The sequence below is a fragment of the Melanerpes formicivorus genome, unplaced genomic scaffold (genome assembly GCF_026170545.1).
Source record: "Melanerpes formicivorus ecotype bairdi unplaced genomic scaffold, bMelFor1.0.p_v2 SCAF_89, whole genome shotgun sequence".
NCBI lineage: Eukaryota > Metazoa > Chordata > Aves > Piciformes > Picidae > Melanerpes > Melanerpes formicivorus.
The window spans coordinates 2,061,341-2,088,469 of record NW_027142441.1 but is presented as its reverse complement, the minus strand read 5'-3'; the positions used below and the strand labels follow the sequence as shown (position 1 = coordinate 2,088,469).

General features: G+C 50.5%; 1 protein-coding gene across 1 annotated transcript in view; it reads right to left on the bottom strand.

The window, feature by feature from the left end:
• ROCK1 (Rho associated coiled-coil containing protein kinase 1) overlaps positions 1 to 27,129 on the bottom strand; it is a 123,145-nt gene that overhangs the window by 40,150 nt on the left and 55,866 nt on the right. Inside the window, exons 5-20 of the mRNA XM_068165492.1 lie at positions 26,770 to 26,945; positions 23,790 to 23,874; positions 20,981 to 21,125; positions 20,602 to 20,740; positions 18,827 to 18,918; positions 18,469 to 18,628; positions 14,290 to 14,356; positions 9,545 to 9,633; positions 7,956 to 8,004; positions 6,669 to 6,804; positions 6,234 to 6,325; positions 5,688 to 5,934; positions 4,787 to 4,893; positions 3,546 to 3,696; positions 1,613 to 1,773; positions 433 to 617 (exon numbers count right to left, since the gene is read on the bottom strand). Coding sequence (XP_068021593.1) covers positions 433 to 617; positions 1,613 to 1,773; positions 3,546 to 3,696; positions 4,787 to 4,893; positions 5,688 to 5,934; positions 6,234 to 6,325; positions 6,669 to 6,804; positions 7,956 to 8,004; positions 9,545 to 9,633; positions 14,290 to 14,356; positions 18,469 to 18,628; positions 18,827 to 18,918; positions 20,602 to 20,740; positions 20,981 to 21,125; positions 23,790 to 23,874; positions 26,770 to 26,945 — 2,081 coding nt within the window. The remainder of the gene's footprint in view (positions 1 to 432; positions 618 to 1,612; positions 1,774 to 3,545; positions 3,697 to 4,786; positions 4,894 to 5,687; positions 5,935 to 6,233; positions 6,326 to 6,668; positions 6,805 to 7,955; positions 8,005 to 9,544; positions 9,634 to 14,289; positions 14,357 to 18,468; positions 18,629 to 18,826; positions 18,919 to 20,601; positions 20,741 to 20,980; positions 21,126 to 23,789; positions 23,875 to 26,769; positions 26,946 to 27,129) is intronic.

Below are 27,129 nucleotides of genomic sequence, written 5' to 3'. Positions count from 1 at the left end.
TGATACTATGATACTATGAAAATGTCTTCAGTCAGCTTGCAAAATGCTAAGCAAAAGAACCAGGTGGTTAAAGCAGGCAAAAAACCCCAAAGCTATTGGCTCCTGTGTGGTAAAACCAAAAGCAGCACACAGCTGAAGAAGCAGCGTCACAAAAATCCTTCCATAAAGAAGTAACTCAATTAAAAGTGGTGTATTGGTAGGGATGCCTTGACATAGAACGAGGAGCCAAGAAGTGCTCTGCATTGTAGCTCATAACAGAACTATCCCAGCACTGCAGACTACCTACAGAAATCATAACCTGTAGCTAAAAGTATTCCTTCAGTTTAGGCAAGTCTGCCTGGCACCAGGGCCCTGCCCCACTCACAGGAACAGACACAGCACTTCATGGATAACCCAGCCACGCTTTCCACTCTGCTCCAGATTTGGACTTACTTAGCAAGCTGAGCCAACTCAAACTCCAGCAATCTCTTTGCTTCCAGCAGTGTGTTGATTTCCTGTTTCAGCTGCTTCTCAGAGCCCTTCAGGTTGTCTGCCTCAAAAGCCTGTGCCTTCAGTTCGCTCTGCGCCAGGATGCGCTTGCTGGTCTCCTGCTCCAGCTGCAGGGTCAGGTTCCTCACCTGCAGCAGAAATGCTTGGGTTCAGAGGGGTCTGCTGACCCACCAGCTGCAGCTGGCTGCAAGTGCTCCATCTATGGATCATTCTGTGACAAACACCACAGCTGAGCTGCTACAGCTCCAAACACCCCGGTGCAGAAAGCTGCTTCCCTCACAGACAGCACTGCAGGGACGCTGCCGAGGATCACTCCCTGCACGTAGCTGTTCTGGAAACACCAAATGGCTTTTGTCCCATCCAGAGGGCAGCAGTGGGAGAAACCCAAACTGCCTGCTGCAAGGCCCTGAAAACTTCTCACCCGGAGAGAAACTGCAGCCTACCAGCCAGACTTACACAAGAAGGCTGCCATAACCCCCTCCCCAGACTGACTCCCTAGGGTGCCACAACCCCCACCCCAGACTGACTCCCTAGGGTGCCACAACCCCCACCCCCAGACTGACTCCCTTGGGTGCCACAACCCCCACCCCAGACTGACTCCCCAGGGTGCCACAACCCCCACCCCCAGACTGACTCCCTAGGCTGCCACAACCCCCTCCCCAGACTGCCTCCCCAGGGTGCCATAACCCCCACCCCCAGACTGACTCCCTAGGCTGCCATAACCCCCACCCCAGACTGACTCCCTAGGCTGCCACAACCCCCACCCCAGACTGCCTCCCCAGGGTGCCATAACCCCAGAGTGAGGCTCACACCCTTGCTGTGAGGCCCTGGGTTTCATATTCAATGTGCTAATTGCATTTCCTTGACCAAAAGCTTTTCTGGAGTCAGAAGTGCAAAGCACCCAAAGCAGTCAGGCCCCAGAGCCACATTCATAGCAGGTTTCTGCTTTCAGTAAAGGAAATCAGAAACTGCCTTACACTCAGCTGAGACATCCAAGAGCAAGAACTCCCTCAGCCTCAGAAAGGAGCTAAGCCCAGGGTGGTTGGATTGCATTTCCTACTTCCCAGGGAGCTGTTGATTCCTTTTCTATCTGGAAACTGTTAGCAATGAGCATTTTACTTACTTCATCTTCCAGCCTCTCCTTTTGCTCCAGAAGGTGCTCCAGTTTCTGCTGGGATTGCTTGAGGTCAAAGTCCAGCATGGAACACTGCTTTTCAGCTTGGACTACTTGATTCTCTGCCTTTTCTCTTGCTGCCCTTTCTTCCTTGACTTTTTTTTCCATTTCTAAACAATATTATGCACAGAAAATTAAACCCAACAAAAATGACTATGCAGCGAGAAGGCTTTCACGAACCCAGCTGTAACCATCCTCATCAGGCCCCCTGGGGCAGCTGCTTCAGTTCTTCAGCTGAGAGCTGCCCTGATCGCTGATCTCTACAAAGAGAACTGCAATGTGCATCCCAAGCACTGGGAGGTTAGCATGACAACTGACAGGCAGTGAAGGAGACAGAATGTGCAGCTTCTTGAAGCAATCATTGTGAAGTAATGGCTAAGCCTCCTTGCCATGAGTAGACAGCGGAGTGAAAGCAGAGAGATGCTGCCACTTGCTCTAGCTTTTGGAGAAGCTACCAACTACATCTTTAGGAGCTGATAACCTCACAAAGAATCACAGAACACATTCACCTGGAAGAGAGCTCCAAGCTCAGCCAGTCCAACCTTCCACCCAGCACTGCAGGGTCAGCACCAAACCCCACAGCTGCTGGAACACCCCCAGGGATGGGGACTCCAGCACTGCCCTGGGCAGCCTCTGCCAATGGCTGAGATCCCTTCCAGGGCAGAAACATTTCCTGAGCTCCAGCCTGAGCCTCCCCTGGGGCAGCTTGGAACCATTGCCTCTGCTCCTGTCCCTTGGCACCAAGGAGCAGAGGCTGTCCCCTCCTCACTCCAACCTCCCTTCAGGGAGCTGCAGAGAGCAAGGAGCTCTCCCTCAGCCTCCTCTTCTCCAGCCTCAACACCCCCAGCTCCCTCAGCCCTCCTCTAGCCCAGGGGCTCCAGGCCCTTCTCCAGCCTGGCTGCCCTGCTCTGGACAGGCTCCAGCCCCTCAATGTCCTTCCTGGAGGGAGGGCCCAGAGCTGAGCACAGCACTCGAGGTGTGGCCTCCCCAGTGCTGAGCACAGGGGATGGTCACCTCCTGTCCCTGCTGCCCACCCTGCTTCTGACCCAAGCCAGGCTGCCATTGGCTTCCTTGGCCCCCTGGGCACTGCTGACTCCTGGTCAGTGACTGCCAACCAACACCCCCAGGTCCCTCTCCAAGCTACAGCTTTTCACCCACACATCCCCAAGTCTGGAGCTCCCCATGGGGTTGTGGTGACCCAGGTGCAGGACCTGGCCCTTGGCCTTGTTGAACTTCATCTAATGAGCCTTGGCCATGGCTCTCACCTGAACAGACCCTGCTGTAAGGCTCCCTGCCCTCTAGCAGAGGGACACAGCCACCCAGCTTGGTGCCACCTGCAGATTTACTGAGGGTGCCTCAATGCCCTCACCCAGATCATTCATGAAGACATTGAAGAGTGCAGGCCCAGAAAACTTGACACATTCAATTAAGATATCAAGACAGCTTTCACTCATGGACTCATACCCATAAAAGACTCTTTAGCCTCACACAGCACCAGGGCACCACTCCTTTCAATGCAGTTACATAGGATGAATGCCCCCATGAATGAACGCTCTCTTGATGCTGCATTCTTTTAACTCTGGTTAGCATTAGCCACGACTCCAAGACTCAACAGCATTTGAGGAACCAAGGGAGGCTGTGACTTGCAACTGCAGTAAGAAACTGAAGACATTGGCAAAGAAGTTTGTATGGCATCAGCACCACAGCAGGAGAAGGAACTGACAACCTGCAGCTGTCCTGTTGGCAGACCTCAAAGTGCTTTTTCTTTACACAAAGATGAGCCACAGGTATGAGCTCTCAGTTGGAAGGTGGTGTGTTTGAATAATCCCCAGTCACAACACCCTTTCATTCTGTATTTCCCTGCAGCTTGCAGGACACTCACCACACATTGCCACTGATCTGGCCTCCTCCAGGGACTGGTGTTTGTCTGTTAACCGAGCTTTGGTCACTTTGTGCTCGTTCACTTCCTGCTCCAAGCGGTCTTGCAACGATTTGAGTTTGTAGTTCAGATCTATCTCTAAATTATTCTTTTCCTACAGATAAGGGGGAAAAAAGTAACCAGATTTCTAATGGGTGTAACATTCTTCTTGACTCTTAACTCTTTGTTTTGGAGGAATTATCAGTGTTGCTTTCCATGCTTGATAAAGAATGGCAGCAGCCAGAAACTGCACTCAGTGCCCTGCAGGAAACTTCAGTCTCTTTATTTCAGTAGCTTATTAAAATTTAAGGTTTATGGAAACTTCTCAAAGGATCAGGGAAGCTTCTCACATTAAGTAATTAGTACTCACCTAAACTGGAAGCATGCAACTGCTCTACTGACAACACTAGAGCATGGTGGAACCTGCACTCTTGTCACTGGGTGCCATTCTGCTTTGCTGCTGGGCTCCCCAGCCAGGTTACCTCACTAAACAAGGCCAGGAGGAGAGCTTGGGGAGACAAGGCCTTGCCTTTGGATGGGTGCTTCACACCACACTAAATGAGAATGGGAACTGCTCACACTTCCCCTCACAACAAAGCCTTCCTGGTCTGTTGGGACAGACCACAACAGCACAGCTGTTACCTGACCTCCAAAGACACAGCTCACTATGGAGTCTGGCTGGAACAGAAAGGGTGCAGCCTTTCTTTTACTCTGCCTTCCTTGTTCCTCCATTTTAGGGCAGGGATCAGAGCTGTTGGGGAAGCAAGCTGCTACCATTCTTTAGGAAGGAAGGAAAGAAGGAAGGAAACAATTTGAAATGGTTCAGCTCCAAAGCTGAGCAAAAGCTCTCACACCAAGCCAGCCAAATTAACATCTAATAGAAGCAGAAACAGAAATGTCAGGGTTTGAAAAAGTTCCATTCACAGATTTTCAGGAGGAAAGTCTCTGGTGTGATAGTGAGGCAGGCAGAACAAACAGGATTTGCTACTGGCAGGTTTGGATCCTTGAATCAGTGACAGTAAAGGACAAACACGAATTTTATGCCCAAAGCTACAGGTAAGAAGTACCTGAGGCCTTGTGAGACTTAGCACCCTGATGAGATTTAGCTGAGCACTGCTCAGTTAATCATTTAACACAAGACTGACTCAGAGCAGGATCAATAAACACTGACAAAGAGCATCAGCCTCAGCATCACTGCACCATACCTTTTCTGAGTGATTCAGCAAATCCTGTGCTTGTTTTCTTTCTGCTTCCACCCTCTCCAGGTTGTTTTTAATGTTTTTCACTTCTTCTTGCAAAGTGGTGATCCTCACTGCCAGAAGTCAAATGCCACTCAGTGTCAGTTACTCAACTGGGATCAATCAGCTTTTCAACCATGACTGACTTCTGGGCCCCTGCCATATTGACAGCTGGGTGTTGTTCAGACATGCAAAGGAGACTGATCTCTCCAGCCAGCCTTTGTGCAAGCCATGATCAACAGGTCACAAACAGCAGCCACATGAAGAACTTGGTGCCTCCCTCCCACCACTTCCCATAGCTAAAACCCAAAGTTTCTTCCACTCATCTCAGCTCTGCTGGGCTATGCAACAAGCTTCTCTTCTGCTGGTAACTACACCAGCATGGGGCTAAGGCATGCTCCAGGCAAAGCCAGTCTGAAATGGATCCTCAGGCACCAATACCATATGGACTCACCTATGACTGGTGCTCTGCCATGGACAGAACTATTCCCTGTCCCCCACAGCAGCTGTGTGGCTTCAGAAGTTTATACCAAACCCCAAGCAGAATCACAGAACGTTCTGAATCACTGTTCTGTCTCCCCAGACACAGTGCTCTGTCTCCTCTACCACCCATCAGCTTTTCAGGTTTCTGTAGCACTGGATTCAGCCAGGGCAGCCCCACTGCAGCATTCCCCACTCTGACTCTGATACTCTCCCTCCCAGGAGGTGCTCAGACACTATCAGCAAGCAAGAGCCAATCTGAAGAACCTGTCCTATGAAGGCACCCTTGGTTTGTAGTCTGGCCTTCCTCCCTCTGTGCTCTGTGCTGTATTTAATCAAGCAGGGTCACCACAGCTCTTTTGGTAAAGGTAAACTGTAGAAGACTTACCCTGCAGCTCTCCAATCATTTCAGATCCATGGCTTCTGTCCCTTCGTTCTGACTCCAAAGCTGCTTGCAGTTGGTAATAATCTTTCTCCACCTGCAGCTTTGTGCTTTCCAGAACTCTGCACCTTTCCTGCAGTTCTCTGTTGAGTGATTCTATCTGGCTCAATGACTTGCTCATTTCTGTGTTACCCTTTCTCAGCCTTGCTGCAGTATCTGATTCTGTCCTCAGCAAATCGTTTGCTTCTTCAAGCTGTTTAAAACAAAACAGATTCCCAGGGGTAAAAATCACTGGGACCAGCTTTGATCTGTCTGAATCAAGGAATCACAGAATGCTCTGGGTTGGAAGAGGCCTCCAAAGCTCATCCAGTCCAACCCCTCTGCACTCAGCAGGGACATCCCCCACTGGATCAGGCTGCCCAGAGCCCTGTCCAGCCTCACTTTCAACATCTCCAGGGATGGGACCCAACCACCCCCCAGGGCAGCCTATGAGGCTGCTCAACACTGCTTTTCATGTCTAAGAAATGCTGAAGACAAAGAAGAGAACCATACTTGTTTTTGTAGCTGTGCTATCTTCTCATTTGTGATCTGTGAATGCTGACTGATTTTTTTCAGGTCTTCCATCTGATCTTTTAGTGTAGACACTAGAGAGAAATGACATCAGTAACAGGTTAGATCTAAAGAACCCTTGGTTTGGTTTTGTCTTTACCCAAACACACTCAAAGTAAGAGGTCTCTTGGTGACTTTTGGCTTCTCCTATACATTTTAGGCCAAGGTCCAAGCTTGGTGAACACCACCACACACTGCAGAGAACAGAGTTTGAAATCAAGGCTAAAATCTTGTGTTCCTATAAAACTAAACTCAACATTTGTGTCCCTTATTTGGTAAGATCCCTGTAAGTACAGCACCTCAGGTACTGCAGCAGTAAGTGATTGCCCAGCACACCTCATGCACCCAGCCAGGGGCAGTGCCTGGCCAGCAGGGTACCTTCGTTTTCCACGTTCCGTCTCTTCTCGCTCTCTTGCTCTATCTTCCTTTGGTACTCATTTAGCTTATGCTGCAGCACCATCTTCTCCTTCTCAATCTGAGACACTGTTGACTCCAAGTTCTTTCTCTGATTTCCCTACAATTCAAAGCATTTTAAGGAATGATTCACTCATTGCACAGAACACCAGGTTGGAAGGGGCCTCACCCGGTCCAACCTTTCAGGGTAAGGAGCTGAAATGAGCTGGGCCAGCATCCTGAGCCAGTATCTCTGCAACCAATTCATCAAGGAAACTGATGCTTTCCAATTAATGAGTTTCTGGTTCCCTGAAAAGGTTTTCTGGCTTTCTTACTTTCTACCTGACCAACTTATGAAATTACTAGAAAAGTTATCACTCATGTGATTAGAAGTATTCATATTATTGTGAGGGCTTGTGGTAGCTTGAGGCTGGGCTGCCTCTAAGAAACCACAACGCTGCAGACCTCCAGGAGGTTCAGAGTGTCCAGGGGGTAGACCAGGAAATACTCCTGTAAGTCCTGCATTCCTACAAAACTGGCTGCAGTTGCTCTTCTTCCCTTTTCCCTGTTGCCTCTTGCAGAGGAGGCCTGGAGTCAGCCTTGGCCATGCTGCCAACTAGGCCTGGAGCAGCCTAGCTGGGGCCTGGAGCTGCCCGGCTGAATCTTAGCTGTGTCACAATGGTGTGGTGTGGAGGGGAGAGAGGAATGGTAGGGAGGGCATGGAGGCATGGGTTGGTTGGCCTGGTTTAAAGGGAGCTTTGTGTGAAGCTTTGGCTCACTGAGCTTCTGTGTTAAGCCCAGACCATGGATTTTGGTGTATCTCACATGCTTTGCAGTGTTGCTGTTGTGTACAGTTGTGAATAACATTTCCATTTAAACTCCCCAATCCCACCCAGCCCTTTGTGTGAGTGGTTTTCCTTTAGCCCTTTGGGAAGAGGCAAAAGAGCAAATCTGTCTCACTCTGAGCTAAGACAGGGCTCAACAGCACACCCCCTGCACACTGAATTTTGGAGGAAGCATTCTGATAAACTCCAGAGAAGCAGCAGGAGCAAGGCTAAGTGCAGAAGTCAACTGAGCTGTAGAAAGGAAAAGGTTTTAAATGTGTGCAGATAAAAATGCATCTCCCAGTGCTGCACATGGAACTGGGATGGCTTGCTCTCAGATTTGAGCTTGGAAGGATTTTTTTAGTCAGAGAAGAAATCTCTCCAATCAGGAAAGCCCTACCCACATTCTCTACCCAAATAAGAAGGCTTCAGTGAGCAAAAATATTACCTCTTCATCCAGTTCTTTCATTATCTTGTCTAGCTTGATGTTTGAAGATCTAAAACCAAACCAAAATCATTTCAGTCATGTTTGAGAAGGGCACCTTACCCCCAGTGGGTTTCTGGTGAAATATGACAGTCACTGAAGTGAGTATCTTTATTTTGCCTAATGCTGTGGGTAACAAACATCTGAAACTGAAGAGAATCCTAATCAGTGTAAGCAACCTCTAAAATGATTCTATGCAAGAATTAGGTGACCATTTCTCCCTTAGCCTGTAACTGTGTGTACACAACAGGTTACCCTGAACATGAGAATAGCCAGACACAGGCTGAGAGAGCTGGGGCTGTTCTGCCTGGAGAAGAGAAGGCTCCAGGGAGACCTGAAGGGCACCTACAGGAAGGCGGGGGAAGGACTGTTCAGAGGGCTTGAAGTGATACCACAAGGGGCAATGGTTTGAAAGTGGAGCAGAGCAGATTTAGGTTGGACATCAGGAGGAGGTTCTGCACAATGAGAGTGGTGAAATACTGGAACAGGTTGTCCAGGGATGCTGTTGGGGCCCCATCCCTGGAGACATTTCATCATCAGACTTGATGGGGCCCTGGACAGCCTGACCTGGTTGGAGGTGTCCCTGATGACTGCAGGGGGTTGGACAAGGTGAGCTTTGAGGGTCCCTTCCAAGCTGATGCAATCTCTGACTGTGAGAATTGCTAAAACTTCCTCCAGCTGTGGACCTTCCAAATACCTACAATGGTTCCTTAATTCCACACCAGACTGCTCCTCACTGTGGACAGAGATAGCTGAGTACTACTTGAAAGTGCCTCTGTTGATGCAATGCATTAGAACAGAGCACTGCAGAGTGAGGCTGTGCACAGTGACACCTCAGGCAGTCCCTGTGACACCACTGCATGTCTGTAGCTAGCTCTCCAGGTCACAGACAGGCCACACAGTGCTACCTGCCAGGCACAGCAAGCAGCAGTCCCTGCAGCACACCCTGCCTGCCGACAGCAGTAAGCAGTGTCAGTGTCAGAGAACACTGCTGTGCTCAGCCAAGGGCAGCAGGGCTGCAGAGAGGCAGTCACAGAGCAGCTTTCAAGCAGTGTATGTCCTGCTTGTGGGAAGCAAGCAGGTGTGAGCAGTGAAGCTGGGTTTAAGTCAGCAGCAATGTCACCCTCTCTGAACTCCCCCCAGAACACTTTGGCTACCACTTCCCACACAAGCAGCTCATGCAGCAATACACTGTGGTCCTCATTCACAAGACTTCCTATCACCCATCACCAGTGCTGCTGTCCCCAGCACACCAGCTGTGTTAGAGTCAGCAGGTTCATTATGTAGCTGTGTTCAGTAACAGATGTGAATCCAGAGCGATTGGCTGAACTCCCCCACTCAAGTGCTCAGAAGGGGTCACCTGAGTGCCAGTGCAAACACAGTGTGTTCCTCACACTCTATCAAGAGGACAATGTAAGTATTGTTTTTAAATGACTTGAGCCTCTGCCTGGACCCCTCCTGGAGCCCTGCAGAAGCACTGTTGGCGCTGCTCAGGTAGTGTGAAGGGTGGGATGTGTCTAACTGATGCGAACAACAACAGTTCAAGGTCTCACCTGCACTTCTGCTCCATCTCGTCTTTCAGCTGCATTTCATTATGTAGTTGTTCTTCCAACTCATAGATCATCTTCTGCATATTTTCCAGCTACAAATAGAGTTTTGTACATGAAAGGACATGCATTAGATTTGAAAACCTCAACAAGTGTGCCAGAGCACTCAGTGCTGCCTCTGTGCCACCACAGCTCAGTCACACTAGAGTTTGCTACATTCACACTGGGGTTCTCCCTCAGCACTATGGGATCCCAACCCAAACCATCCAAAGACTTTTATTGCAAGAAGCAACTTCAGTATTGCACAGCTCTGTCACCTGCACACACAGCACATCAGAGGGGTCTGAACAGCTCTGACAGAGGGCAGACCTTAGAGCTGCATGTCAGTGTCTGAAGGGGACCTCCAGGCAGGCTGGGGAGGGACTGTTCAGAAGACCTGTGGGGATAGGGTGAGGGATGATGGCTTGAAACTGGAGCAGGGCAGAGTTAGGTTGGACATCAGGAGGAAGTTCTCCACAATGAGGATGGTGAGACACTGGATCCAGGGATGTGTCTCCTGTCCCTGGAGATATCCAAGATCAGACTTGATGTAGCCCTGGGCAGCCTGCTCTAGCTGGAGGTGTCCCTGTGACTGCAGGGGGGTTGGACAAGATGACCTTTGAGGGTCCCTTCCAACCCAAAGCAATCTGTGACTGTGAAAAATCCACAGGGCTAAGTCAAATCCTCCTTGGGTTAAGTATCTTCAGAATCAGGCAGAAGCTATGAGTGCAAAGCATTTCAACTAGTCTCAAACTGCCTTTTCCAGCAGGAACCAGCACATGTGTTTGGTGAAGCAGCTTCAGGCTCTCACAAAGGTCAGGGAGCAGAACCAGAAACACCACAAGGAGCAGGGCAGTGATCAGGATCCTCTGAAACCTTCACAGCTGGTACAGAAAAACTAATGCTCAGAAACCTTGAAACTGGGGGGGTTGGGGCAGTATAACCTGGGGGGGGGGTTGGGGCAGTGTGAGCTGGGGGGGATGGGGCAGTGTAAACTGGGGGGGATGGGTCAGTATAAACTGGGGGGGTTGGGTCAGTGTAAGCTGGGGGGGATGGGTCAGTATAAACTCGGGGGGTTGGGTCAGTGTAAGCTGGGGGGGATGGGTCAGTATAAACTGGGGGGATGGGTCAGTGTAAACTGGGGGGGATGGGTCAGTATAAACTGGGGGGATGGGTCAGTGTAAACTGGGGGGGATGGGTCAGTATAAACTGGGGGGGTTGGGTCAGTGTAAGCTGGGGGGGTTGGCTGACTGCTTGGTTGGTTGGTTTATAACCAGCAGCTAAATGTTACCCCCAGGAGTTTCTCTGATGGACAGTTTCCAGCCACTCTGCCCCAAGCCTGCAGCACACCATGGGGTTGGTGTGACCCAAGTGCAGGACCCAGCATGGTCACCTCTCCACTCTACACATTCACCACTACCTACCACAGAGCCTCGAGAGCACAAGAAGGCACCAGGAGGAATAACTCCTCAGCACTACACAACAGCTATGACATAGACCATAACAGCACAGGGATGTGACAGTGCCAAAAACCACAGACATGACCTCTAGATCTAAACTCTGAGGACAAAAGGAGGATCAGTACCCAACACATTCATCTCCTTACTCTGAACCAAGAGGCAGGAACAGTTAGAGGCCAGCTCTCTCTTCAGTAAAAGGGGACCAGAGCTACTGCACCAAAAGAAAGGAGGAAGGGGATTCAAGATCACTGCTCCTGCATTTCCTGGTCACTCATTTTAGAGCCCCACTCGGCAGGCTGCAGAGGGGCAGTACTGGGTCCAGCCTTGTTCAATATATTCATCAGCAGCCTGGATGGAGGGACAGGATGGATGCTCATCCAGTTTGCTGATGACACAGAACTGGGAGGAGTGGCTAACACCCCTCAGGCTGTGCTGCCATCCAGAGTGACCTGGACAGGCTGGAATTAAGCAGAGTTGGACCTCAAGAAGTTCAACAAGGGCAAGTGTAGACTCTTGCCCCTGGGGAGGAACAACCCCCTGCAGCAGTACAGGTGAGGGGAAACCTGCTGGGAAGCAGCTCTGGGGAGAAAGATCTGGAAGTGCTGGTGGACAAGTTCATAGTTTCATAGTTTCATAGTTTCATTCAGGGTTGGAAGGGACCACAAGGATCATCTAGTTCCAACCCCCCTGCCATGGGCAGGGACACCCCACACTAGATCAGGCTGGCCAGAGCCTCATCCAGCCTGCTCTTAAACACCCCAGGGACAGGGCCTCGACCACCTCCCTGGACAACACATTCCAGGGTTTCACCACTCTCATGGTGAAGAACCTCCTCCTCACATCTAGCCTGAATCTCCCCACCTCCAGCTTCATTCCATTCCCCCTAGTCCTATCACTACCTGAGATCTTGGCCAGCAGAGTGCCCTCATGCCCAAGAAGGCCAATGAGGTGCATGAAGAAGTGTGTGGCCAGCAGGCCAAAGGAACTACTGGAGAGGGCCACAAAGATGCTGAGGTGCCTGGAGCATCTCTCTGATGAGGAGAGGCTGAGAGGCCTGGGGCTGTTTAGCCTGAGAGGGGATCTGATCAATGCTCAGCAACAGCTAAGGGATGAAGGTCATGAGGATGGTGTTGGGATCATTGAGTGGTGCCCAGTGATAGGACAAGGGGCAATGGGCACAGACTAGACCACAGGAGGTTTCACTTGAACTTAAGGAGAAAAGTCTTTATTGTGAGGGTGCCAGAGCAGGCTGCCCAGAGAGGTCATGGAGTCTCCTTCCCTGCTGACTTCCAAAATCTGCCTGGACATGTCCCTGTGTGACCTGCTGTAGGTAAATCTGCATTAGCAGGGAGTTGGAGAGGGTGATCTCCAGGTGTCCCTTCCAACTGCCCCCATTCTGAGAGTCTGTGCCATGAAATGGATGAGGAACAGGATCAAAAAGCCCTCTGATAATGAGGTACATTTCCACACTGACTCCTGCTAGTTTGGTCCTCTGTTGCCTCCTCTTTCTGTCTCTGGATGCTCCTACAGTGCTGCACTCTGATTTTATTAGTAGGAGACAACAAGTTGACAGAGAATCTGCTGGCAGCAGACTAAGTAACTCCTTCAGAAAATCCTGAGATACAATGGAGTCAGTACAGAAGCATTTATCATCTTTGAAGTTGCTCTCAGCTATCATTCTGAGTAGGAGGTAGGAGAGGGAGTCTATGGAAAAGTGTTCCTACAGTAGAGAAGCCAAGGAAAGTCTCTCAGGAGCTGCCATGCTGGTCTGTTTTCATCACCACAGCACAGTGTCTGGTTTTGCACCCTGAGCAATGAAGGGAACCAAGGACCCAGTCAACAGAATCTGCACTCACTTCTTCCTTCCTATCTGAAGTGTTTCCAGGTGGTTCTGGTAGTGCTAAACCAAGGTGAAGAATCAAACCCTCACAGAGGTTTGAAGTCAGGGCAAAGGGTTCTGCATTCCACTGGTGCCCACCTTCCTGGGCTGGCTCTGTGAGGTTTTGCCCACTTGCAAACACAATGAATTTCCTGGAAATGTCTGGCCCTGGGTCCCTCCCAGAGGATACTCAGCCCCAGGACAACACACAGACAGAGCAAGCAGCATCTTACGTTCTACTTCCAGAGCTAATTAATTTGCTAACCATGTGTCAACATTACCGTGGTCAGTGCAGCATGGAATGAAAGAGAAACAGCTGAGAAAGAACAGTGGAGGAAAAACATCTCACAGTAAAGACAGAATCACTTAAACCACTCAAATCCTTCCAGAGCTTCACCTCCCAACACTGGCAAAATCACAAGACACTCAAATACAGCTGGCAACAGGGCCAGGAGCCTTGAGGGTTAACTCCATGCAGGTGCCTGTGTCCCCCCAGTTGTGCCAAGGCCATCCAGTCCCTCTCTTCAAAGCCAAGCAAAGGCCAGCACACAGCTTCAGGGGTTTGCAAATATTTGCAAGGCTGGCTCTGCTTTTATTTTTCACTGTCTCAACAGCCACATGCCCATGAGGAAAAGAAAGTTTATGGCACACATCAACATAGAGAAAGAAATCAAAGCACTTCCATCTTCAATGACTTCAGTTAGCCCAATAAAGCAATAACCAATCCCCCTGCCCTTGGCAGCTGCTCTCTGGGTAACACCATAGAGCACCAAAGCCTTATCATTGCAAGTTGAAGAGGGAAGGGAATGTGCCTAGGCATCTGCTCCTCTTCTACTCTAACCCCAAACCAGCTAAGGCAGTAAATCACATTCCCAGCAGTTGTGGGGGCAGCTGGGAAGGGGCAGAGCACCCAGGCTGGGTATGTGATCTGTCACCTCCCACTCAGTTCACAGCAGAACAGGCCCAAGGTGCTGCAAACCCAAGGCTCCCATCACACTCAGGTGCTGATTCCAGGGCTGCCATGCAGCCAGCACACACTGGGGTCACTATGGCCCTCCAAAGACACTGCCCAAACACTGTGGTGTTTCTGAAGATGCCAGCTGTGAATGCAGCTGCACAGAGCACACACTCCCTGCTGCTCTACCCCAGCCCAGGACAGCCAGCGCTATGCAGAGAGCTGCCACTCTGCTTGTCCAGTAACCATCATCAACACTTTCCATCTTGATTGCCCATATTCCAAGGACTGAAATACTTTTTCAGGTGCAGAACTCAAGCAATGTACTCCCATCCTCCCACAGAGCAGTGAGGAGCAGTGAGGAGCAGTGAGGAGCAGTGAGGAGCAGTGAGGAGCAGTGAGGAGCAGTGAGCCATACCACACTCTTCTCCACGCCGCAGCCTGTCCTGTTGTCGTTGGAGTTCTCTGCAGAGACACCTAAATACCTGCAACAACAGGGGAAGGGCTGCTTAGAAGAAAGGTCATGAAAAAACAGAAGACAATCACCATCAAGCACAACCTCCATGGTTTTTTGGACAACCAAATACTGATATGATTTATTGATTACACTTACAGCTTCAAGTGCATTTAATTGGCAGCCTCACAGCACTTACTGCAAAGAGCAAAGCAGAAAACTGCAGTAGAAGACAAAGCAGTAAAAAGGACTTCTGCCAACTCCTAGTTCAATCAGTTTGTTTTAATAACCATTTAAAACAAATCATCTTTGTTTCCCATGGTTACAACACTCTCCCTGGCCTCCAGCCCATAAATATTTACTTGGGCACTTATGCCACAAGTAGCAGCAACCAAGCCAAGTCTTGCAGAGGTTGTGTAACTTCCACCCAGGTTACCAAGAGCTCCACACACAGCAGGCTTGCCCTGGAGGCAGCCTTCTCACTCTGGGTCAATGTTTTCTAAAAGCACCCCAGCCCTGCCTGTGTCCTGCCTCCCACAAGGCAGGGGAATCAAGGCCAGAATCCCTGGGGCGTTTGATCGGCTGAGCACCGACCCGGGCATGGGAACGTCTCTGACTGATGCAAGGGCAAGCTCTCCAGCACAGGCACTGAGGAAGATGGACACATCTGGTCTGTAAGATGGAGAGACATGGGCCTGATGGATGGCCCACTCGATGGCCAGCTGGTGACCAGTGACAAGTCCCTCAGGGATCTGTCCTGGGTCCATCTCTCAGCAGCACTGCCAGTGGGACTGAGGCAGCCTCAGCAGGTTTGCTGATGACACCAAGCTGTGTGCTGCTGGACTCACTGGAGGGCAGGGGTGGCCTCCAGAAGGATCTTGACAGGCTTGAGAAGTGTGCCAGTACCAACTGCATGAGGGTCAACAAGTCACAGGACAGGGCCCTGCACCTGGGTTGGGCCAGCCTCAGGCACAAATCCAGGCTGGGTGCAGAGTGGGTTGAGAGTAGCCATGAAGAAAGAGACTTGGGGGTGCTGGTTGCTGAGAAGCTCAAAAGGCCAGACTGGATGAGGCCTTGGGCCACCAAACTACTTAAGAGGTGTCCCAGCCCATGGCAGGAAGGTTGTAGTAGATAATCTCTGAGGTCCCTTCCAACCTGAGGCATTCTATGATTCTCATCTACTGGTTTGTTTCAAATGCACAGAAGCCTCTCCAAAAGATCATGGAGAGGAAAAGAAGAGACTTGCAAAGACAAGGTCAGATTAAGCATCAGGACTGCTCCCAGACAAATCACAGTCAGAAAACCATAGAAAGCTTTGGGTTGAAAGGGACCTTTAAAGGTCATCTAGTCCAACCCCCCTGCAGTCACCAGGGACATCTTCAACTAAAACAGGCTTTCACAGTCTCAGAGAACCTAACCTGGAGTGGTTCCAGGGATGGGACATCTCTCACCTCTCTGGGCCAGGGTCTCACCAATCTCAGCGGCAAACACTTCTTCCTCCTCTCCAGTCTAAATCTCCCTCTGGTTTAAATCCATCACCCCTTGTCCTGGCACAACAGGCCCTGCTCACAGGACTGTCCACATCCTTCCTTCATGGAAGAAAGCCACTTAACCATTTCTGCAGCTCTGCTTCTGGAGCTGCTCCCACAGGTCAATGCCCATCTTGTGCTGAGGGCCCCACACAATACTTCAAGTGGGTCCTCACAGTGGTGTGGAGCAGCAGAAGCTCCTCCTTTCACCTGCTGCTTTTATCATTGTGTCCTTTTTCTAACGTTTGAGCTCCTCTAGTGCAAAAAAAGGGATGAAAATGAGGATGACTACTCTGAATGGTGGCTTCAGGCCTTTCCAAGAGTGTCACACCGAGAGAGGATTGTGGACAAAACTCAATTTTAGGACATAGTATCATCATAGTCTCAGAGTATCAGTCAGGGTTGGAAGGGACCACAAGGATCATCTAGTTCCACCCCCCCTGCCATGGGCAGGGACACCCCACACTAGACCAGGCTGGCCAGAGCCTCATCCAGCCTGGGCTTAAACACCTCCAGGGTGTTTAAATTCTAGCCCCAAGTTCTAGCAAGCCTACAAAGTGATGATGATACTTAGTAGCAAGAATTCTGCAATGACAACAAAATACACTTAGTGCTCTGAACAACCAAGGCTGTCCCCTCAAGAGTGAAGGGGGTAGAGAAGCCTCTGTATGCAGTTTGAGCTTCTGGCTAAGACAGTTCAAAAGGCTTCCTGCTGCCTTGCAGGAACCTAGCCACAGCTTTCTAGACTAACAGCAGAGGAGCAGGCAGAACTGGTGAGCTGCTGAACTCTCACAGCTGTGCACAAAGTTTGTAAGTCCCTCTGTGCTTTACTGTGCAGAAAGCAACAAGAGACCCAGCTCTTGGCAGGGATGGAAAGCCTTTCACCACAAGCTTGGGGAAGTGGCTGCTCCTCTAGCCAAGGACAAAACCCAGGTTTATTTCCTTTAAGGCTTTCCTATTACAATGAACAACCTCCATCTGCCATGAGGCACTGGAAGCTTTAGATCATGTCAAGCCTGACTGACAGCAGCTACAATGAACAGCAGCTTCCAAAGTGGGGAAGAGTCATCAAGAGTTTGGAGTATAGATGTGGCTGTGCTTAGAGGCTACAGCAGATACAGAGATTCACAGAATGGGTTGGGTGGGAAGGGACCCCAAAGATCATCCAGTTCCACCTCCCTGCCATGGGCAGGGACACCTCCCACCAGCCCAGCTTGCTCAAGGCCTCATCCAGCCTGGTCTTAAACACAAGGGGCAGCCACAACCTCTCTGGGCAACCTGTGCCAGTGTCTCAGCATGCTCACTGTAGAGAATTTCTTTGTAATCCCCAGTCTAAACCTACCCTACTCATTGCCCTCACCCTGTCACTGCAAGCCCTGGTGAAAAGTCCCTTCCCAGCTTTCCAAAGTATGAATTAATATAATTTTCAATTATATACTTCTAAGTGATGCAAATTAAAGCCTTCTAAGGCACAGAGGAAGCTGTAAAGCATCACAATCTCACTCTGCAGTGGTTGACTACTTTGGAAGGAAACTAAAAAGAAGAGAAAAGGGGCACCAAATAATCAGGCAGATAACAGACAAGTAGAAAATGTCTTTCCAGTAAGCCAGGGTTTAACTGATCCCATGCTCAAACACTGATGGCAAGTCTGGAATCTCCAGATGCAGCTCAGGAACATTCAACCACAAGAAGCCAAAGGGACTTTCACACTCCTCCTGAATCACATCTTGGGCTTCATCAAAAGCAGTGTGGCCAGCAGAGCAGGTTAAGAGAGGGGATCCTGCCCCTCTGCTCTGCTCTGGGGAGACCTCACCTGCAGTGCTGTGTCCAGCCATGGGACCCCCAACACAGGAGAGACTGGAACCTGATGGAGCAGGTCCAGAGGAGGCCACCAAGATGGTCAGAGGGATGGAGAACCTCCCCTATGGGGACAGGCTGAGAGAGTTGGGGCTGTTCAGCCTGGAGAAGAGAAGACTCTGGGGACAGCTCAGAGCTGCATTCTATATCTGAAGGGGACCTAGAACAAGGCTGGGGAGGCACTGTTCAGAAGGGCCTGTGGGGATAGGATAAGGGCACTGGTTTGAAGCTGGAGCAGGGCAGATTTAGGTTGACATCAGGAGGAAGTTCTGCACAATGAGGGTGGTGAGACACAGGAACAGGTTGCCCAGGGATGTGGTTGAGGCCCCATCCCTGGAGACATTTCAAGATCAGACTTGATGTGGCCCTGGATGAGCTGAAGGTGTCCTTACTGACTGTAGGGGTGTTAGACAAGATGACCTTTGAGGGTTTCTTCCAACCTGATGCAGTCTGTGACTGCATCCCTGCTCCACAATGCTAGACACAACTCAGTGCTTTGCTGTCCAGCAGCAACCACAGTTGGTTTTTCTTGCTTAGCTTCTGCAGCACCACTACATCATCTACTTCATGCAGAACAAGACATATACAAACCCAGGGTGATGCTTGAAGGTACTATCTATCATTATCCAAGGGAGAAAGAGTACCACCTGTTAGGATTTGGAATTATTAGTGCAAATCTGGCAGTGCTTGTCCCTGGTTGGTAGGGCAGGCAGAGTGCTGCAGCAGCACAGCCCTGGCCTGCTCACTGCACACTCACCGACGGTTGCTGTAGTAGGTAAAGCCAACAAAAGGAAGCTGGTTGCCCACGAATGCTTTGGGTATGGGAAAGGTTTCTTCCTCTCCTTTGTCTTCTTCCAGATCATCAAAGTTACTAGTGTCAATGTCACTGCTCAAGTCAGGCACAACTGGTGCTACAGCTGGAAAGAGAGCAGAATTGGATGGTGATGATCACCGCGCTGTTCAGTGACACAACCAAGAGCTCGGCAGGGGAGAGCTTCTCTCTGGTGTCTAAGGAAATCTCTTTCCTTAGTGGAGAGCAAATGACCATTTACATTCCATTCCAAAGAGCCAGCAAGCAGGGCAGGTGCCTGTGCCAAGCCAAGCCCCACACTCACTGTCTCTGAGGGTCTCCCAAGCCCACTGGTCGTTTTTGAAGAACAGATGCCGCTTGATCTCTTCCACACCGTTGCGGCCCAGCCTCACTTCCCTGTGGAAGAGCATTTGGGTTAAGCACAGAGCACAAACACAGCTCCCAAAGAAAGGCTCAGTCCAAGGCATCATCCAACAACACAGACAAAAAATTACCTCTCACACTAAAGTAAGAAACAGACACATCCCAAAGCTGACATATGAAGGTATCTATGGAAGCACAGCAGGTACAAGTGGCGGAGTCTCCATCCCTAGAGGCATTTAAAAGCTGTGCAGATGTGGTGCTGGGGGACATGGTTTAGTGGTGGACTTGGCAGTGCTGGGTTAATGGTTGGACTTGATTTTAAAGATCTTTCCCAACTAAAACTATTCTATCAGCACTAGTTGTAAGTCTGGTCCAAATGAAGCCCTTCTGCTACTGTTTCCAGCATCACAGACTGGGCAGGCAGCTGCTGAGCAGCAGCTAGGGTCCATTTTCTCCATGCTGCTGTCTGACTCCTATGCAGCCCCTCCTTTGCAGCAGCAGCTCTCAATAAGCAGCACAGGTACAACAGGAGTCCTGACCCAGGCAGTGCTGCAGCTCCTCCTTTGCAGCAGCAGCTCTCAATAGGCAGCAAGGTACAACAGGAGTCCTGACCCTGGCAGTGCTGCAGCCCCTCCTTTGCAGCAGCAGCTCTCAATAGGCAGCACAGGTACAACAGGAGTCCTGACCCAGGCAGTGCTGCAGCCCCTCCTTTGCAGCAGCAGCTCTCAATAGGCAGCACAGGTACAACAGGAGTCCTGACCCTGGCAGTGCTGCAGCCCCTCCTCTGCAGCAGCAGCTCTCAATAAGCAGCACAGGTACAACAGGAGTCCTGACCCTGGCAGTGCTGCAGCTCCTCCTCTGCAGCAGCAGCTCTCAATAGGCAGCACAGGTACAACAGGAGTCCTGACCCAGGCAGTGCTGCAGCTCCTCCTTTGCAGCAGCAGCTCTCAATAGGCAGCACAGGTACAACAGGAGTCCTGACCCAGGCCATGCTGCAGCCCCTCCTCTGCAGCAGCAGCTCTCAATAGGCAGCACAGGTACAACAGGAGTCCTGACCCAGGCCATGCTGCAGCCCCTCCTCTGCAGCAGCAGCTCTCAATAGGCAGCACAGGTACAACAGGAGTCCTGACCCTGGCAGTGCTGCAGCTCCTCCTTTGCAGCAGCAGCTCTCAATAGGCAGCACAGGTACAACAGGAGTCCTGACCCAGGCAGTGCTGCAGCCCCTCCTCTGCAGCAGCAGCTCTCAATAAGTACAACAGGAGTCCAGACAAAGTGTAAGAGGCCTAACAGCCACTCTCCAGGTGGGCTTCCTCTGGGCTGGCTCCACCCTGATCCTCTCTGCCCAATATGAGCTCAGGGCACTCCTAAAATGCATCTCTTGCTTTAGCTTTATCCAGAAGGAATCTGGTTTGCATACTCCTCACCACCATGCAACACAGACCAAGGGAAGAGCAGCTGCTGCTGAGGAGGCACACTGTGTACTCAGCCTACATTTTCAGGGCAGACATGTCCAGAGCAGGACCCTTTCCCTTCCCCCACTACAGACACTACTGCCATAAGGAGCAGCAACCACCAGTGGCAACTCCTCTCCCAGATACTTTCTTCTGTTGAGTGGTTAGGAAACCCACACCAAACCCACACATATACACACACAGGAGTTCAACACAAGAAATTCTCTTAAGGAAGGCTTGCCTTCACGTGAAGTTTCACTCTTACCTATCAGTCAAAAAGGCACAAATGAGGTTTTTTGCCTCTTTGGAAATGTCATTGTCGTCAGGGAAGGTCAGGGAGTTCTTATGGTTCATGATCTTACTGTAGGTGCCCACCAAAGAATCTGCATAGAAAGGTGTATCACCTGAAAAATCAGAAAGTGGATCCAAGAGTGTTGTAGGCTTGATTGAGAATATTTGAGCTACAGGAGCAACTCAGTGCACAAGGACAAACATTTCAGCACGGTGCCAGAGTGGTGCAAAACCACATGCTGTATACATCAGCAAACCACAGCCAGGAGAGTAACAAATGGCACAGTTACACAGAAGAGAGATTTTCAGAGGCAGTGTAGGTGAGCAGGGTGGTCAGCCCTGCTGCTACTCACCTACAAGCATCTCATACAGGAAGACTCCAACGGACCACCAGTCACACTCTCGCCCATAGTAACCATCGCCGCCCTGGGACTTCAGCACCTCCGGAGAGATGTAGTCTGGTGTGCCCACCGCTGTGTCACATCGTACCATGCCCTCCTGCAGGGAGAGGGGAGCAGCCAGCCCCCACAGTAAGAGCCACAGCCTAACCAGCACCCACAGGTCAATGACAACCTCCCTCTCCCGAAGGGCTAGCTCAACATTTCCCAGTCCTAAGCTACTGAAGCCAGAAGAAAGCACCAGGCCTGGCAGGAGAAGTTACTTTAAAAGCCTCAGTTCATCAGAATTGCACCTAAGCCCTCTGAACCCTGCCTAGCCACCCTGCCTGTGCCACAACAAGTGACAGGATGGACAATGAGCCCAGAAAGCCTCTGCTGGCATCAATGGGTCAATATCAGGGTCAGCTAAGTGCCAGTTTTTCACCTCCAACCCAATATACTTAATCCCAGGAAGACTAAAAGTAGACAGGGCTTTGACCCTCTAAGCAGACAGACTTCAAGACAGTTAAGGGGTGAAAAAAGCATTTGATGCTCTCACAGCTCTAAGAAAGGGCTGGCAGAACACAGGTCAGTCACACTGGAGCCAGCTGAAGCTGCAGCCACATGGCTCCTGCCTGTGCCTTTCAGGCACCTCTGAAACAACCCTCCAGGAGAGCATGAAGCTAGAGAGCTAAGGGAACACAACCCTGATGTTGCACATGCAGCTAGCCCAGAGTGCACCTAAATGAAGCTCCCATGCTGGGCAGGGGCTCCCCCCTCAGAAAAAGCTTTCTCTCTCAGAAGAGCAGAGGAAGCCAAGGCTGGGCTGGAGACTCCTCAGCAAGCTTTGCTCAGCACAGCGCAGAGCGACGTGTGGCTGGCACAGGTGGGCTGCTGCCCTGGCACAGGTGGGCTGCTGCCCTGCCACAGACAGCAAAGCTTTGCAATCACTTTTCTTTTTCTTCTTACAGCTCAAACAGCAGGACAATGGTTTGCTGCTTTTGAAAGCTCCTCATTGGTAAGAACTCAGTCACAGGTCAATCTGAATTAGTGAACTCAGTGACAAATAAATCTGAGTTAATAAACTCAGTCAGTCACAGATAAATCTGCATTAATTAACTCAATCAGTCACAGCTAAGTCTGTATTAAGTCAAAACAAAGCCAAATTTTGTTTCAGTTGTTCTCATGAAGCGGATTTTTGCAACTTGAGGCAACTCCCTGCACAGCCTGCACTTGGGTTTCACTGGTGCCTTTCATTTGTGGCAAAGCAGCTAAGCAGTGATACACTCAGAGCTCCTGGCACACCCTGAGAACACAAGGCCCACATTGCACAGACTCCATTAAGCACCACACAGTGCAGGTCCCTTCCCCATGTGTAGGTGCAGGTCCCTCCTCCATGTGTAGGTGCAGGTCCCTTCCCCATGTGTAGGTGCAAGTCCCTTCCCCATGTGTAAGTGCAGGTCCCTTCCCCATGTGTAAGTGCAGGTCCCTTCCCCATGTGTAGGTGCAAGTCCCTCCTCCATGTGTAGGTGCAGGTCCCTTCCCCATGTGTAGGTGCAGGTCCCTTCCCCATGTGTAGGTGCAAGTCCCTTCCCCATGTGTAGGTGCAGGTCCCTTCCCCATGTGTAAGTGCAGGTCCCTTCCCCATGTGTAGGTGCAAGTCCCTCCTCCATGTGTAGGTGCAGGTCCCTTCCCCATGTGTAGGTGCAGGTCCCTTCCCCATGTGTAGGTGCAAGTCCCTCCTCCATGTGTAGGTGCAGGTCCCTTCCCCATGTGTAGGTGCAGGTCCCTTCCCCATGTGTAGGTGCAGGTCCCTTCCTCACGTGTAAGTGCAGGCTGACACAAAGCAAGCTGAGGTTTCTGCAGGGAGCAGCAGCACTGCACAGGATGTGAAGCCCTGCTGTAAATTGAACTTTCAGAGTGACCTCAGAATCCCTGTTTAAAACTCAAGAATCCCTGCCACTCTGACAGGCTTCCTCCAGACTTGCCCCTCTTCCACATCAGCATTTGACTGACCAAGTACCACTGAGGGTCAGGGACTTGTTCAGCAGTTTTGGTTCTTTCCTTACTGACAGACAATTAAAACAATCTCACTCCTTCACATTCCCTTCTGACACCCAGGTGTGATGCTTTGCCACAGCCTTTTCCCTGCAGCACACAAGTGAGGGACAGTAACACACAAACCCTCCAGGTTAAGATAAAGAGCTGAGTTAGATAAAGGTTTGCCACCAATGAGCTAACACAATGCACAATGACCTTAGCCTACTGCAGAAAATGCACAGCAGCAAGCAGAAAGCAGTGAGCTGAAATCCCAAGCCAGGGAGCTACTGCTTCAGCCCTCCCCCTCCTGCTGCCATCCCAGCAGGAGAGCCAACACCCAAAACCTGGAACCCAAAAGCAGCAACTGGAACAGGAAGCCTCCCATGTCACAATCCAGACTTCAAGCCCATCACACCCTGCTCCAGCCAGCACCCTTGCCTTGAGGCTGGGGCGAGCCAGGATGGTTTGAATAGCAGCAGATTAAAACTCAACCTGTGACACCAAGCACTTCAACAACCCAAAGCATCCAGAGATGAGCAAAAGCTTGACTCCAGGAAGTTTCTCTAGGAAGCAGCATCAAAGCTGAGCCAGTCCTTACTTAAGAGCCACTCCTGGCCTTGAGTAGGATGCATGAAGAACAGGAATGGGGACAGAGTGGAATGTTCAACTCTCCTCATCTAGCTGAAAGGTTTGCAGCATATTTTCTTTTCCACAAACAGAAGGGTGAAATGAAAACCATGTTTACCTTGTTCATCTTCATACAAGTACCAAAATCTGCTAGTTTTAAATGACCAGCTTTATCCAGCAGCATATTATCAGGCTTCACATCTCTGAAAGGAGAAAAGGATTTGTTTACCAGTCAGGAACTCAGCTTCATTTATGGGGGAAAAAAGGCATTAAGTGTTCTTTAGAAGCAGCACAGCAAGGGAAAACACCAACATGAAAGGACAATGTTCCTCCTGCCTGCTCTGAATATCATGTCCAGCATGGACTGCTGAGCTACAGCCACTGCCAGCAATCAGAATGGATCTGGGAACATGCTCTGAAGTCACCCAGTTTAACAAACCTCAACACTGATGCTGAACTGTTGGAGCCAGTCCAAAGGAGGCCACAAGGATAATCCCAGGGCTGGAGCAGCTCTGCTGTGAGCACAGGCTGAGGGAGCTGGGGGTGTGCAGCCTGGAGAAGAGAGACTCCAGGGGGACCTTAGAGCTGCCTGCCAGGACCTGAAGGAATCCTGCAGGAAGGCTGCAGCAGGACTTCTCCTGAGGGTGTCTGGAGGCAGGACAAGGAGGAAGGATTTGAGGCTGAGGCAGAGCAGGGTTAGACTGGAGCTGAGGAGGAAGTTCTTCAGTACAAGGATGGTGAGACTCTGGCACAGGCTGCCCAGGAAGGCTGTGGCTGCCTCCTCCCTGGGGATGTTCAAGGCCAGTTTGGATGAGGCCTTGAGCAGCTGAATCTTGTTGGGAGGTGTCAAAGGAGAGTAACTGTGAACCAAGGTGCAGTGCAGATGTATCTGTACACATAGAGAACACTCTGGCTTGGGAAGGACTTTTGTCAGAGCAGTGCTTCAAGTGCCTGAGCAAAGTGCAGATAACAAAGTTAGATTCAACTTCAAAGCTCTGTTAGGTTCCTCAGGGTCAAATCCACTCCAGCTGGGACTTTTCTCAAGGGTGAAGATTCCACAGCCACTCTACAACTTTCTTCCACTGTTTGACCACTCTCATAAAGAACAAAAACCATTTCCTAATGAGCAGCTAGAAATTCCCCTGCTGCCACTTGTGTCCCTTGCTGCCTTTCCTCTTTTCAGTGTGCACCTTCAAGTCTGGCTGCACCTTACCCACGAGGTGCTGCTGGGCAGCTGGTGGCTGATGCCTTCTGTCTCAGCTGAACACTGCTCATGGTGTGAATGAAAACACAGCACTGGGCTCAGTGCCAGCCATCTGAGGATCTGTGGGTAGCTGACTGCTGCCTGAGCACAGTCCTTTACCTCTCACCTGGCTACTGCTAAAACCTTGCCAAAGTCAAGGCAAAGCACACAGATGGCTCTCCCCTCACCATGAAGCCCATCCTCTCATCACAGAAGGCTACTGGGTGGCTAAAGCATGAGGTACCCTTGGCAAATCCCTGCAGAGTGTGCCAAACCACCTTCCCATTCACATGCTTGGAAATGGTTCCCTCAGGATTTACTCCATAAGATTCCCAAAGATGACCCTCAGGCTGACCAGCCTGCAGCTCCCCTGCTCCCTTCCCCCCTTCCCCTCTCAGGGCAAGGTGAGTGTGCAACTTGTTTCTTTCCACTTATCAGGAATTTCCCCCTTGCAGCAGCCTTTCCAAGGTGACAGTAAAGACACTGGCCAGCCCCACATGACCCCTGGTACATCCACCTGGTCCCTTGGGCATGTTTGTGTTCAGTTTGCACTGGGACTCAGCTTGACCTTCCTCTGCTCTGCCACAGCAATGCTCTGCCACCAGGCACAGGAGCTGAGTGACTGGGAAGCAGCCCTGGTCAGCAAGGGCTAAGGTAAGAGCAGCAGCCTTGGCCATTTCCATGCCCCCTGTCACTGTGTCCCTGCCCCACTAAGCAGTGAGCCACATTTTCATCAGTCTCCTTTCAGTCCTCAGGCTTGAGCAGGATAACTGCAGTGGAAAACAAATTCCCAAACAACTGCTGCTGTCAGAATCTACACTGTCAGTAAAAGAAGCCTCAGTGGGGTGCTGGCAGCTTCTGCTGCCTGCTTTCTGCAGTCTGCAACACAGCTGTGCAGCCAGATCATTCATCTGCTGGATATGGCACAGCTCCACAACTCCTGATGCTCCAGACCCTGCCCAGGCCAGGGATTAGCAGTTTGGTTTGATCTTGGTTTCAGAGGAAGCTCAGGAGCTAACCCTGCTCTTCTGGGCAAATAGCTCAGAGTTTATGTTCTGTCTCTTACTCAAACCCTTCTATTTTCATCTGGAAAACATTATTGCTCTGCTGAAAGTAATTAATTCTTCTGCTCTATTGGAGCAATTCAAAGCTATCAGCATACAACACTTCAAATACCAAGATGAAATATTCTCCACCTGAGAAGTGACTCCACTGCACCTTAGAGCAAGAGAAACTCAGCCCTGCCCCATTTGCTCTGCACTTCAATTTCCCATCTTGTCCCTTCCATGTGGCTGGGAGATTCCCCTCCCACTGTTCACAGACCCTGGTTGCATGGCTCACTGTGGCTGGTCTGGTCTATTCTATTCTATTCTATTCTATTCTATTCTATTCTATTCTATTCTATTCTATTCTATTCTATTCTATTCTATTCTATTCTATTCTATTCTATTCTATTCTATTCTATTCTATTCTATTCTATTCTATTCTATTCTATTCTATTCTATTCAGACACAGAGCAGAGAACTGATCATTCCTAACAGTGGATACTGCTGCTAGCAAAGTCCCAACCCAGCTCTTTCTAATCAGAAGAGAAGCACCATTTGGGAGCTTGGAGTTCTTTCTTGATAAGCAGGGCAGTGTCACTACTCCCCAAGCTGAGGACCATCAGCCTGCAGAAACCCTTGCCTTGTCTGTATCACCTCAGACTTGCCTGACAGAAGCTGCAAGGTGGAATCACTGTGAAATAATAATGCAGTACCAGCACAAATGTTTAAGCTGCCTGAACAACTCCTGAAGTCCCTCTGGCAGAACCAGGAACAAAACACCACCATGCAGCAACACTTTTTTTCCTCACCTGTGTATAAACCCCATGGAGTGAATTGCATCCAATGCAAGCACAACCTCAGCAGTGTAAAACCTTGCCCACTTCTCCGGGACGTCGTAGTTGCTCATCAGGTTCACCAGGTCCCCCCCCGGCATGTACTCCATCACCATGTAGAGGTAACGGTCGTCTTGGAAGGCATAAAACAGCTGTGGACAGCAATCACACACAACAGCACTCACAAAACAGAAGTCAAACAACAAAGCCAGCCTGGGGGAGGAGTGGCTGGAGAGCAGCCTGCAGGAGAAGGCCTTGGGAGTGTCAGGTGGTGACAAACTCCCCAGGAGCCAGCACTGGTCCCTGGCAGCCCAGAGCCAGCTGAGTGCTGAGCTG